The following is a 15155-nucleotide window of genomic DNA, read 5'->3' as shown; positions in this document are numbered from 1 at the left end:
TCAAAAGTGACATCTGACAGGAATTGCGCCAAAACCTCCATTTGAGCCAACACAGGAGTAGGGTCCCCATGATCCTGAAGACAGTCAAACAGCCTCTCGAAATCCTTGAGCAGGACCTGTGACGCATAGGCCGCATAAGTGCTAGCACGCACCCCAAAGTGAGAAGCGGCATAAGAACGCTTGAGTGCAGATTCCACCTTACGCTCCACCGGATCAGACAGGGAAGCCTCCTCCGAAGATAAAGAGGAAGAGGAGGAAGCCATAGAAGACAAAAGAGAATTGACCTTCGGAATCGCAGGAAACTGGGAATCAAAGTCCGCCAGGCGATATCGCTTCCCCAGGAATCGCGGAATACCCTGCTTATCCACCTCCAGCCACTCTTTCGTGAGGATATCCTTCAGGACATCATGGAAGGGGAGGTCATCCACCACAGAGGAACTATACTGTGCGTAAAACCCATCTTCAGACAGGGTTTTAGGGTCAAACCCAAGCACCTCTCGAATATGCACCAGCATGTCCGAAAAAACCTTGCCCTGAATGTACTTTCCCTTAGGGGAATTGTCCAGTTCATCCTCATCATCCTTAGCCCGCTTAGCCGCAGGCTCAAGCAGCGCAGACTGGACCGCAGAATCAATCAAGTCACGCAAATCAGCTCTAGAAATCTGCAAGACGTCGTCCTCCTGTAGATCCAGAACATTATGCTGCTTGGAAACAGCCTTAGCCGGCACAGGAGAAGAAGCCCCCTCACTCATGGTGACAAAAACCCAGAAGCAACCAAACAGGAAATCACCACAACAAAGGAAGTGCCCAGCAACCTCCAATAAATACTGCCCCCAATCAACCAATCACGCAAAGGTGTGTTGAAGAATGAAATAAAAGAGGGCAGCCCTGACGTCTCCACCCACAGCCACAAGTCAAAAAGAGAATGGCCGCGGGGGCCAGACGCTGCGATAGTGCAGCAGCGCCGGAACGACCCGAGGACAGGACACCATTAAAACTCCCCGCCCCAGCCCAGCACATGAGCGGGGAGCGTACCTGACCCCCAGAACAGGAGCCCGGCCGACCGGAAACCGGAGCGGCCGAGCCGTGCAATACAACATGAAAACAACAGTTTCAATGAAAACACAGATGAAAAACTCACGGAACCGCCACCAAGGGAAACTGGATCCAGGGACCGGAACCGGGAGCACCAGCGTTCCGACAGCCGTCGGAGCAGAAAAAAAACAGGCATGGCGGTAGGTGGGCGGGGCTTATGTAGTAAAAAAATACTGGCGTTGTGATTGGCTGGGTGGAGGCAGGACTGCCTCACGTTGTTAGGACTGGGACGGGGAGGACCCATGAGGGGGTAATGTGCTTGACTTCTGATAAACAGCATTTGAATCCCCTCTCATGAAAAAATAGCAGCCAGGAATATATCATTTAGTAATGAAATGCAGGTTTCTAGCTTGAAATCTCGAGTACAATAATAATGCCCATTCAGACCGATGGGAGGCAATTTCATTCCAAATTCCAGCTGCCAGTTCTTTTCGTCCAGGTAAACTGCTCAATTATGGAAGAAAGGCAGTGAAAGGCAGCTATCCGCCAACCTCACAATAATCTCCACAAAGAAAGGGGAACGAGGTGGGAGCCTGGGGCCAGACAGGCCATTGCATTCAAACATTTTCCAAGATGTAGTCATTTAGGGAAAACTAGAAAACAGCAACAAGCCTTAGATGGTGTTATCCGAAAAAGGTAAGACTTTGAGTGCATGGGAGCTTGAAAATCAGATGCTGTGCAACTTTACAAGTGATTTGCAAACAGTGCTGTTAGTACCAGTGGTAGCCAGAGATGGGCACCACAACTCATTTTTATGATCTGGCTTGACTGTGCAGCTGCGGCCTGACAATTATGCGAGAACCACCAAGAGAGGGACTTTTGCTCCACCCATATATTGGGAGGCATATTTGCATGCTTTGATTGGGCAGATATTGTATGCTTCCAGGAAAAAGTGCTCTTGTAACACACTCCTATTGGTGTTTGGCACATTCCCCTCATCCATTATGGCGGTTACACTGAAACATGATGACGTAGCGCCACCAATGGGAAACTTTCAATACAGAGGTGCATCAGAGATTTAATCAAGTATAACAACTGTAATTTCGACCGGAAGAGAAGGTCAGAGACCAACAGCGGCAACAGCATCAAGGTGGAGGACGAGGCCAATGGTGCCCTCATTCTCCTGGAGCTAAAGTCACCCTTGGAGGGCAGGAAGAGCCATCCCCTAAGACCTGCTTCTCCACCTTTCGCCCCAACAGCTACTTCAGCAGGGTGGCCTCCCTGGGCCCGAATTATAGGCCCGGCCTGGGGGTCATAAAGGAATTGTCCTGAAGGAGCATTTCAGCCCGAGATGCAGGATATTGGCATGCAACTCAATCACGCCCCCTTCCACAAATAGGAGGGTGGGCCGGGCAGCTGAGGGAATGGTGGATGACAGTGAGAGTGTAGGCCTTGAGGGACAGGGCACAGCTAGATGGCAGCCTCGGCAGACTTGGCAGAGGTTGGAGGGCAGTTCTCAGGAGCCTGGTAGCACACACAGGAGAACAGTCCCTGGACAGAGGGAGGGTATCTTCATAGTTCCTAGTGACACGGGGAGAGGGGAATTGGCAGGACCGAGGGCAGACACAGAAACAACCACTGAAAGACAGATGATAGGTCAGGGGCTAATCAGTGCTCAATTTTAGCCTGTGGTTTCCGGTGCTTGGCACTGGCACTTAATTGTCAACACCAGCACTTATGACAGCCTGCCACATGCTGGTGCTTTTGTTGAATTTAGGGATAAGAACAGCAGCAGTTTATTAATTCAATATACATTAAAAATGACTAAATATTTGCCACCCTGATCATTGTTATAGCTTTGGGAGCCTGGAAAGGTCTGAATTTTCACAATTGTAGGACATTGATGGTTAGTAGTTGTGTTGGTACTGTCACTGGCAGGGACAATGGTTGGTGCAGGCTGTAATGGCCTCCTGACAACTGTTTTTACAAATTAAGGGCAGGGGCTAATGGAGTACGGGGACTAAGTAGGAGCTGAATGACAGGGGCACATCAGGGAGGTCAGCCAAACACTTCAAGAGCTTCAGTGTCAGCGAGCGCACCTTGATGCACACACAGGTGGGGGAGTAGTCGAAACACTTTAGGGAGTGTGCACAGCATCCCAGTTTACATCAGCTGTAGCTGTTACAGGACCGTCTGTCGCAGCAAGTCAATAACACAACAAAGTCACTAAGACTGACAGAGAGGGAGCACAAGCAAGAGGACTCGCTGGGGAGAGGACAGTCCGCCACCAAGACTGACGGTGGTGATATACCAGGTGAGGGAGTACCCTGACCTTGATGAAGGTGCGCCCTTATTAGGGTCTCGACTCCTCTGCTGCTATTCATAGAAGATGCCCTTAGACTGGCAGAGGGGTGTTTAGCGAGAGGGCAATCCTGCGACATTGGGGACTGACCACCAAAAAACTGTTGCAAAGAGTACCTCTCAGTCCCCGGCACTTCGGAATTGAGCTAGAGAGCATGCTAAGAATTTAGCCAGCTTGGGACTGAGTCTGGTGTACACCATAAGAGAAGTGCCAGCACCCCGCCTTGAACCCAAGAGTGCGACAATCTCTCCTACATCAGTCATAGGACACGAACAAACCAGCCTGCATCATCCTCTTGACACCCCCCCCACACACACAGTCTTGTGGGGCAAATTCAGGCCGTGCAACGTCTCGAAATACCTGCCTAGTCTCAGGGTGAGGTGGGGTGTCCTATGAGGCTAAAACAGCCCCAAACCCAGGGCTTAAATCAACACAAGAACCCTCAACTCTCATCTGTACTTGCAAAACCACATCGATGACCTATCCAGACATTAGCGATATAGTTATTCCCTCTCAAGAGACCCAGGCTTGCGTCAGTTTTGCGCTTCCAATGAGTCACTTTTTGTGACGCATCGGCGGCATAAAACATGCCTCCTGTTGCGCACTATTTACAAAGTGACGTATCTAAGCAGATCCGTCACTTTGTAAACCCCTGCGTTTCATTATACCTGCGTCAGGTAATATGTATGCAGGGGGGGCGTTCCCCCGCAAAAAGCCTCATAGATGTGGCGCAGTGAAATCTATGAGATTTCACTGCGTCACTTCTAGGACGCCGTTGCGTCAAAATCTTGCTCCTGCCTCACAGCAGGCGCAAGACTGACGCAGGCGCTTAAACATGGGGATTGCCCCATGTGAAACGACGCATTGCTGGAGTTGCGTCACGTTTGTGACACACTACAGCAATGCGTCACTTTTGCTCTTAAAGATACGTCAGAAATATTGACGTATATGTAACTCCTTGCGAAATGATGCGTCATACATTAAATATGACGCATCAGGTATGTCGGAAGGAGTGGCACTGAGAAGTGGCGCATCGCTGCTTTCACGCAGCAATGCGTCATTTCTCATAAATGAGGCCCCCAGACCCCAAATCTCTATCACGAAGCATGACGGCATTTACCCTAGCTCAGATTGTCACCAAAATGAGCATGTGGTTACTTTCAGAAAACGTGTGTTTTACAAAGTGTTAACCTTCTGCCAAGCTGCTCACCTGAAACCTGTTTAACAAGTGGGATTTCCCTCCAGAAGGGAGTTGTGGGAATTTAAATAGACCATAAAAACCTGATGTCAGATCAACCTATTCCTATATTTGTATGCGTTGCGACACCCTATAAATATATTTTCTTTACGTCCTCAAATAATGCCCTCAAAGCTGTTATTTATTAAAATTTGGAACCGTCGCCCGAGTATAATGATACTGTAAAAGTTTAAAGCTAGACAGAACTGTGAATGCTTCTTATATTTTAGAATAAATACTCAATATGATTTGTTATGTTTTTTGTTTCCTTTTCCATTGAAAACAGAGCTGAAGGTTTAACATCATATCTTGTTGCTAAAGTTCCTTGGATATGATGCGTGTGCGTGGCTATTGGTGTCACTGTTGGTGTTTATAAGGCGTTGCCACATGGAACAGTTTATAGCTTTAATTGTGGATATTAAAAGATATCCAGCTCAATAAATGGTACTCATTTCATCCTCAAAAAAGTGAAAAGGTGAGTTTTTCCGCTGTTATTCGAATCTGTCTTGGATATTACACCTGCAGCACTGATCAGTTTCAATGCTGCCTTCTGCCTTACCTTTCTTGAGAGTTGCAGGTTTTGCCAGGGACACGCTGGTTAATAACTGTGAGCTGTTTTCTTATCAAGTGTCTTTATACCAGTGATGCTCAGAGTGACCGGTTTCCTTTATATGCAGTCGCTAGGAAATACATCAGGGTTGTGAGTGGCAGGGAGGCACTGTGTAGGAGTGGCAACTCAAAACACAAGTGACGTAAATCCTGTGGATCACTTTAAAATGGTTTGTATTGAATCAAATATCTGACATGGATGTTTGAACACCTGGTCTAAAGTAATGTAAGAATGCTAATTACATCTAGGAAGTTGTCAAATGTATCATGTGGCAGAATTTGGTGTCTCATAATGCTCACAATATGGATTGATATTTCATATAAACAGTACAAATGCCCTTGTTGTTACTCCTGGATACATGTAGATATATCGTCCTAAACTGTTACCCCTTAACTTGATTCAGTAAAAGCCATTTGCAAATGGACAATAGGAATTTCTACCTGGAGAGAAACTTTTTTTAACTGTGTTAACTGTGACTAAAAATTCCTAATATCCATCTATAATCTACTCGACTGAGGCAAAACGCAGACCTCATCCTTCTGGACTTCTCTGCCTCTTTTGACACCGTCTCCCACCACACCCTCTATGCAAGACTCCACAACGCCGTCATCCACAGCAAAGCCTTAAAGTGGATCCTCTCCTTCCTCAACGGCCGAACCCAGGGAGTCAGGCTCCCACTGTTCTCCTCAGAACCTACAGAGATCAGCTGCGGAGAACCTCAGGTATCCTCCCTTAGCCCCACCCTCTTGAACATCTACATGGCCCCGCTGGTAGCTATTGTCAGAAACAACGGACTACACATCGTCTCCTATGCCGACAACACCAAGATGATTATCTCCCTCACTGACAAACCTACAGCTTCAAAGAATAAATTCCGCAATGGGAAGAGGGCAGTCAATACCTGAGATGAAGGACAGCTTCCTCAAACTCAACTCTGACATAACCGAAGTCCTCATTCTGGGAACCACGCCCTCCACCGGGGCCAACTCCTGGTGGCCCCCAGCGCACACGTAACCTCAGCAGCATCTTCGACTCCTCGCTCTCAATAACAACTAAATCAACAGTGTCTCATCCTCCTGCTTCCATATGCTCCACCTGCTTTGAAAGATTTTAAGTGGATCCCCACTGAGCCCAGAAAAACGGTCACCCAGGCGCTCGTCATCAGAAAACTCGACTACACCAATGCATTCTACACCAACACCACCCAGAAGCTCCAAAAGAAATTGCAAAGAATCTAGAACGCTGCCGCAAGACTTATCCTGGACATCACCCGCAGCCGCCACATTGCTGATCACCAGAGAAAATTCCACTGGTTCCCGATCAACAAAAGAATCACCTTCAAGCTCCTCACGCATGCCTACAAGGTCCTCCACAACAACAGACCTGCATACCTCAACCACCGCCTCTCCTTCTACACTCCCACTAGACACTTCCGTTCCACCAACTTGGCCCTAGCCACTAGCCCACAGCCCACAGATCCGCAAGACCATGACCGGAGTAAGATCCTTCTCCTACCTCACCGCAAAGACCTAGAACTATCTTGCTCAAACTCTCAGGCAATTACCCTCACTCCCTCAATTCAGGAAGGACCTTAAGACCTTGCTCTTCAACTAAACTAGCTCTTCGACTGAACTACAGAACCCACCCCTCAGTGCCTTGAAACCCTAACAGGTGAATAGCTGCGCTCTATAAAAACCCGGATTCATGCCTTGATACCTTTTATTAGAGGAAGTAAAAAGTGCATCTTTGGGGCTAGACAGGCCATTCTACCACTCTGGCATTCCCCCAGTAGGCTGCTGGCCTGTGGGCTTTCTTCCGAGCAAGATGGTTTGCCAGGACCCAACCATACCCACTTGGCCCCATTCTAACTGTGCTTCCTACATTGTGGGGTAGATTTAAAGATGTATGTCAGAGCTGATTTTCGTTTCCAGGCCGGCTCCAATCATATTTTTACATGTCTTGGTCCGGAAATATTAGGTGCTAACTTTTTCTTTGCACCAGTAAGAATAATATCTTCCTGTGATGCACATTCAAATCTAAAAGGGATTTTTACAGCAGTTCTAAGTACATCTGGCAGCTAGGAAGCACCCATATCCTGCTATTAAAATCATATCTATTTATAGTATGAATCACACGTCATTCATACACCAATAGTAGGTACTCTATTTTAAGACTGTTTGGTCTCCGGAACCACAAACTCAGGATTCAAAATACCACAGGGGTTGGCCTTACTAATAAGAGTGAGTTTCTACCCAAGCAAACATTTTTTAGCAGCATTAGAATAATGAAAGACTGGGAATATATAACTTTATAACCTACACTATGCAGCTTCCATGCTGCTCTTTCATGACTCTTAATAGTTCACGTTGCTACATTATAAGTGTAACATACACTGCAAGAAACAAAACATCTCTCTGACAAAAGCAGTAACCCACTCAACTATCTGCCTTATATGAGATTTTGTGATGTTCATGGTATATGTGCTAAGCAGCAGTGGAGAAGTGTGGCTCACTGGTTAGAGTAGGCAGACCTGGAAGCAGAGGTCAGCCCGGGACCAGGGTTCAATTCCCGGCTTGGCGGGGTCTTGAGTCCTAAAATGTCCATGGACTCGACAATTCTCGCTCCAGTGCCTACTCGATTCACGGGTTCACACTCTGCGACTCTGGGCAATAGCTTGCTTAACCCCTTCGACGCTCATGACGAGCTGGGCTCGTCATGAGGTAGCCTCCTGCTACGCTCATGACGAGCCCAGCTCGTCATGAATAATGGGTTTTTTAAAAGAAGAGCACAGGAGGGGAATTTCGCTAGCGCTCATGTGGTTAATCTCCACAACGGCCCCTCGCGGCGGGATGCCTGGCTTTCACCTTGCGGATACCCTGCCGGGGTTATCTCACAGGGGAATACCAGGACGGGTTCCCTAAGCAAGCGCTTAGAAACCGCTTGGTGATTTGCGCTATATAAATTCCTGTACATTTACATTTACAGCAGGCATATTAACCCTCTGCACTACTTTATGATGTGCAGAAACTCTCACTAGACAAAACTCTGATCTCTCTCCGGCAGGTCCATTAATCACCATAATTATCATTACATTTTTATTGTTGCCTGGAGATAGGTGAAGGCAACGAACTCTGCAGCAGGTGCTTTTAAATCCATATTATGTATGTGAAAACTCAGTGCACCGATCGCACCACCCTAAAGCTGGCCCAGTGGAAGAGAAATGCATGAAGGTGAATCAAGACTAGACAGCCTTAGTATTCGACAATCCTAGCATTAGTTATCTCCAGAGGCGAGCTCTGAAAAGCATTGTTAGGCCACTGTACTTCTTACTCAATTGAAATGTCTGCAGTGATTGCAATCATAAAACATACCGCGGTGCTTGTTTTTTTTGTCTTTCATGTCAGAGAGATCAATGCGTGTATCTGTGGATGTTTTGCAGACAGCGCTACGATCACACCCGAACCGTCACAGGAACTAGTCACAGGACATTCCAGTCGCATTACAGAAACATGTTTTGAAAAGAAGCAGTGTTTCTCCGGGGAATACCTTGGCCACCTCCGCGGACTCTGCTACCATGTAGTTGAAGCTGATGTTCACCAGGTCCGTGCCGCTGCAGACGCACACTATGCGGCCCTCCAGCTCCGGCTCGGCTTTCCCAGCAGCCTCCAGGGCAGCGAGGACTTTTGCATCCTGTTCAGAGGGGGGAAACGGTGGGTTAGGTTTTGCAGAGCTCACGTTGCAAACATTAAAAACTCTTGTAGTGTTCAGACATACTAAGGAGTGGAAGGTTATAATTCTGCCACCAAAGTTTGGAAAGATGACAACCTTCACCTTTGCAGAGTTGCAAACCGCACCTTCACAAAACGTTACTTGTAAAATACCATTTCCACCGAAAACGTTTTTCGGGAAGAATTTTCACCACAAAATGTTTTTCCCAACAACATTCTTCTGACACATGTTGCTTCAGGCAGCAGTTGCGCACCTACTATTTATTCCTTTTCAAATCTTTGCAACCTTCCAAACTTCAGGAGGATTGCACAGTTTACAGCAAATCTCAGGAAGATTAGAGAAAAAAACTATGTACTCTTGCATTAATTCTACTGCTAGTTCTTGCACAACAAGCATTCCTCGAAATACATATCTGCCCCACCCAACTGTTCCTGTGACATCACAACCACCAGGCCCTCTGAAGCAACCGACCAGCACATGATTGGTGGGTCATGGAGCAGTGCGTGAACCAGTGGAGATCATGATCCCATACATGCCAACAGACCTGATTCAGGCTTGCCGCGGGAGACCCTAGGACGAATAGGCCTTATTTTAGCTGTTTCACGCTTTGCTTCAGTTTATGTCATTTGAGGACATGAAGCCCCTCGATTTTTTTTCCTCCAAAATCTCCATCTTTCTCATTTAGAAAATTTGGCATGTATGGTAAACAACACCCATGTTTAAAGGTAACAGAATCCTCAGATGGAATGTATATATTTATGTGCAGCTTGTAAAGCGCCTGGTTACTCCAATTTGGAGTGTCCTGTGCTGGAAAGCCGACTGCGCCAGAAAGAGAGACCCTCGGGGACTGGGCAGGAGCTACTGTTGGTTAAGTTGTTTCTTTGTTATCAACACAAGAATGTCCCTTTTGTGGTCGAAAGGTTGCTTGCTCTCTACGCAAGTCAAGCAACACAAGAGTGATCCGAATTGGGTGCGGAGTTCCTAAATGTGTAATGGTGATCCACTTCTGAACACGTTCACAAGAGAAACAAAAGATAAATGTCCAACCCGTTGCTATGGGTGGGAAGGGAAAGAGACCCTTTTCTTTAAATACCCCTCACTCACTCTAATAGTGACATGCTTCATCATAGGGCTCACCCCGACTGCTAAAGTCAAGGTGTGCTCAACTGTTTTTGAGGGAGCACTTAAAGACATTGTGCATGGGTGTGTACTATTAAAGATAAAATTCCTCACCCACTCCTAAAGAAATCTTTAATAATGGAGTGGGAGGGAAGGTTAAAATATATACAAGTATGGTGTCTAAGGATGTGAGAATAAAAGATTTCTTTAGGAGTGGGTGAGGAATTTTATCTTTAATAGTACGCCCCCATACACAATATCTTTAAGTGCTCCCGGTAAAACGGTCGAGCCCACCCCGACTTTTAGCAATCGGGGTGAGCCCAACCATTCGACCACAGGAGGGACATTCTTGTGTTGATAACTATAAACTAAGGAGGACGTGTCCTTTCTATCTTCCTGTGTGAGGACCTCTCAACCCACTTGGGACCCGCAAATCCCAGGATTTGTGTATTTATAAGGTGTTTCTTAAACAGCCAGGTTTTGAGATGTTTCAGAAGGCCTGTTCAGAAGCCTCTAATCTAAGATGTAAAGGGAGAGAATTCCATTGTTTGGCTGCCAGGAATCTGAAGGAGGCACCGCCAAAGCGTTTTCTGTTGTTTGAGGGGACCCTAACCAATCCAGCACCAGCAGATCTCAGGCAGTGCCTAGAACATGGGTACTCACAAACTTTCTCTCGGGGGCCACATTTACAGTGTGGTTTGTGGCCGAGGGCCGAACTGGGGTGGGGGCGGGGTAAGTGGGGGGGGGGGGGTGGCTAGAGAAAAAACAAAACTGTGTCCATGAGTTTGAACAAAGGCCCCTGCGGACGCATTAGTCCGCTGAGCCTATCTCTATCTCTCTAGCTCTCTCTCTATATATATATCCCTCCCTGTCTGTCTCCATCTGTCTCTGTCTCTATCTCTCTCTCATCTGTCTTTATTTGTCTCAGTCTGTCTGTCTTTGTCTCTGTCTCTGGCTGTCTCTGTCTCTAGCTGTCTCTATCTGTATTTGTCTCTATCTGTCTCTGTCACTTTCGGTCTGTCTGTCCCTGTCTCTCTCTGTCACTGTTTCTATTGCTATTTATCTCTGTCTGTCTCTATCTGTTGTCTCTATCTGTCTCTATCTCTGTCTGTCTCTATCAGTCTCTGTCTGTCTCTATCTGTCTCTGTCTGTCTCTCTCTGTCTCTGTCTGTCTCTGTCTATTTCTAACTGTTTCTGTCTCTCTCTGTCTCGATCGCTGTCTCTGCATTTATCTCTGTCTCTGTGTCTATCTGTCTCTGTCTGTCTCTATACGTCTGTCTCTATCTCTATCTGTCTCTATCTGTTTCAGTCTCTATCTGTCTCCCTTCTCTATCTGTCTCTGTCTGTATCTCTATCTCTATCTGTCTTTGTCTCTATCTGCCTCTATCTTTCTCTGTCTCTGCTGCTATCTGTCTCTGTCCAAACAGGAAGCTTTCCAAAAGGCCCTTTAAAAGTCAGCTGTGAAAGTGCTTACAGCTGACTTTTAAAGGGCCTTTTGGGAAGCTTTCCGACGGTGCCGTGACGTCACAAGGGCCGGCAGTAAACACAGAAGATGGCAGCAGGGGGATACGTAGTGAATACCTACTTAATACGTATTCACTACGTATGCTCCTGTGGTTATCTTCTGCGTTTACTGCCGGCCTCACTAGAAACGTAGAAACGGCAAGGCAAGGTCCGTGGGCCGCCAATGAAGACCTACTGGGCCGCTGGCGGACCACAGGCCATACTATGAGTACCACAGACCTAAAATAAATGGTATAGTGGTTAATCGGCGTGAGCCAAATGTAAGGTAAGAGTTAGAGATGCAGATTTTAGAGAGACCTCCGTGGTGCTACGAAAAGGCATAGATCCTGCTGTACAGTAGTCTTCAACATCAGAGAGGAGGCCGCAGTCCAATGAAAATGTATATATCTACAGTAGGAGGGCTTGTAAAGGGTTTGCACCCTTTCTTTCGAAACGATTAACATTCCCTTCATATAACAGGTCGTACTGAGGACAGCCTATATAGCACCTTCCAAGTTTCACAACGTTTAGAAATGTCTCTTCTCAGTAATTCATGACTGTATATTCGAAATAGCAATGCATGGGTAACAGCCCTCCCACTCAGACTCAGGATGCAAACTTAGCAGTACGCACAGGTAGACCACATGATTTATTGGGTTCTGCTAAGGCCCTTTTGAGACATGGAACAGACATCTACTTGGTGCATGGGAAGACCAAGAGATCACCTGGGCATCCTTATGCATACATGTTTGCAGTCTAAAACACACCCTTGACATCACACTCGACTGTTGGGCTTACTTATGTGATATTGTTGTAATGTCATCTTGTGCCCTGGGCATCCCCCAAATTTTTGCTGACTGGTACTGGTGGTTACTGACGCTGTCTGACCCTGGGCTCTGCCTAACCAGGCCCAGAGCCAGTGCTATGCTGAAAACACTTGGAATACAGTGAAAACACCTACATGCACTAGGGTGCACTAAGGGTTGGGGTACCCCTTGATTGGCATGACTTACCCATACAGCCCTAGTACATATTAGGGCAGGGGGGTTGAAACTACCTCTTAGTCCCTAGTATACAATACATAGGGTATGGTAGTTTACAGGCCAGCAGCCCTTCTTTTCACTTGCATTTGTGCACTGTTGAGCCCGAGGTCAGTTTAAATGTAGCCCTGTACTGCAGGACTGCTTTTAAAAATTAAATTGTGCCCAAGCTCGACTTTTGTGTTTGGGGGCACTCAAAAATGGTTAACTTATAATGTTTGGGCATATTAGGTACCCACAGGGTCTCCCCTAGGTGTCCGAGGGGTGGGGGGGTCAGATATCTATAAGGTGGACCCTTATAAAATGAGTTTTATATGCCCTAGGTAAGGTGAAATTGGACATTTTACTCCCCACATTGTGATAAAGTGCTGCCCAAAATCGACTTTGGTAGTAGGAGCACTGTGCAGGGAGGATCTGCAATATATCTACATATTAAGAACCCCTAAAGTCTCTCCTAGCTATACCAGGGGTGGGGGTCCTGTAGATATAGGCAGAGTACTTATAAAAAATCTTTATTTAAACCCTGGTGCTGGGAAAATGGCCCAAGTCATTTTTCCCATTGCAAATCCCCTGCCACATAGGTTAAAATGGCAGAAAGTTATTGACTAATAACTCTTGATAGGAAAAAGCTAAAAGTACCTTTCAAAGACTTTCCAGAATGGTATTAATAAATCCAAAAATATTATATTGTTGAATTCTCCTAGAAGGTACATAAAAGAACGTATAAGACTTTCTTGTTTGTAAGTCCAGATTCAGCCTTCGAGTGCTCTGTCCTGATTGGTCAGAGTTAAGTGAATTAGTCGGCCTCATTAGGAGCCGATGACGCGAACGTGCAGTGGACGTGCGCAGTGGGCGCACCAAGGAAAGCCTGTCTGCGCATGTCCGCAACCGACTGGGTTCTAGGGCCAGTGACCCTGCCGGTTTAAACAACGGAAAGTACTGCTACACTACCAAACAGCTTAAGCTTTATAGAGAAATACCTAAAAGCAAGTGTGTGTATTCCATGCTACCTGATAACAAGGCCTCACAATGTTCCCGCTGAGGTTTCAAACTATGTCCCTCTCCTCAAATACCCGATACCCTACTTGACAAGAAGGAGTTTAAAATGTTTCTACTCAATTGTCACTCCCTCCCCAAGCATGCATTAGAAATCCACCTTATGTTAGAAGATGAGAAACCAGATTTCCTATTCCTTACGAAAAAATAATGGTTGAATAAAGAGACGGATTATGCCATAGTACAGGCGCTCCCATCCAACTATGTTTTCCAGAGGCTGGATCGAGATGCTGGACAGCGAGGGGGGATTGCCATTATTCACAAGAGTGAATTCAAAGGCCATATTACTACTAACCCCATAACCGAATGTGAAAGTATTTCCTTCTTGATCAGGGTATCCCATGTAGCCACCTTCTCAGGTATTCTGTTATATCGGCCTGCAGGCCCTCTTGGCCAATTCTGACAGTCTATGCCAGTCAATGTAGCCAACCTCGCTAGTACCCTCCCCAACTTTACTTTATTGAGAGATTTTAACATGCACTTTGACATCACACAACTTTCTACTACGTCAGAATTGGCTGAAGGATTAGCGGCCTTTCTAATTAAACAAAAAGTAGTCGGCCTAACCCACGCTAAAAACCACCTGCTGGACCCTATATTTTCTAACATCCAAAATCATGTGGTCTCTAAACCCATTCCATTGCCATGGTCTGACCACTTCCTACTCCCATTTACCTGGGTTGTGCAGGATACGAGTACACTAGTGACAAAAATCAAAAAGCCGACCCGTACCTGGTCAAAACATCCGTTGGAGCTATGGGTGACTAATTTGGAGAACACCAGACCAGTATCTCACCCAAATCGTATTATCGCAAATGATAATTTTAACAGATGGCTGGAGCCCTCACTAAACACTGTTCTCCCCAAAAAAGAGACCCACATAACAACAGGAACCAATAGAAACCCCTGGTACTCTTCGGAAACTTAAACAAATATGTAAAATAATGGAAAAAAGATGGAGAAAGGACATCTCAGCCGCTAATAAAGCCATATATAGGGATGCCATAAAACTCTACAAATCTGAAATAAAACTCGCCCAAGGTAGGTATTACCAAGACAGAATCACATTGGCCGCAAACTCCCCTCAGGAGATCTTCCATATGGCGAAAACACTCCTGCCCCTCCCTGTTCCCCCCAAACTCAGATAATGCCCTACGTAGGTGTAACCAGATAGCAGCCACCACCACCACCACCACCAAGGATCCTCAACCTGGAGAACTACCAGAGGATTTGTAATGGTTTTGTCCAAGTGGATTGTGGGAACTGAAGTCCTCAACTTTCAAGGACCATCTTGGAACTTCCAGACCCTTGGAGTGAGTTTGAGATACTTTCGGACCCTTTAGGGAACTTCAGGAAGAAATTCCAGAAGTTTGGAGAACTTTATAGCAAGTTTGGAAAAAAGCTCCATAAGGGAACCGCCTCAACATGGCAAGCCAAGCCGACTGCCTTCAACTGCGAGCCGGC

At 46.4% G+C, this 15155-nt stretch overlaps 1 protein-coding gene across 2 annotated transcripts in view; it reads right to left on the bottom strand.

Moving 5' to 3' along the window:
• PLCB4 (phospholipase C beta 4) overlaps window positions 1–15155 on the bottom strand; it is a 1076851-nt gene that overhangs the window by 439689 nt on the left and 622007 nt on the right. For both annotated transcript variants that reach the window (XM_078649526.1, XM_078649527.1), the window contains exon 8: window positions 8791–8934. In XM_078649526.1, coding sequence (XP_078505652.1) covers window positions 8791–8934 — 144 coding nt within the window. The remainder of the gene's footprint in view (window positions 1–8790; window positions 8935–15155) is intronic.

The sequence above is a fragment of the Lissotriton helveticus genome, chromosome 6, assembly GCF_964261635.1.
Source record: "Lissotriton helveticus chromosome 6, aLisHel1.1, whole genome shotgun sequence".
NCBI classification, from domain to species: Eukaryota; Metazoa; Chordata; class Amphibia; order Caudata; family Salamandridae; genus Lissotriton; species Lissotriton helveticus.
Note: the sequence above shows the minus strand (reverse complement) of the source record. Positions and strands in the feature narration are given on the sequence as shown.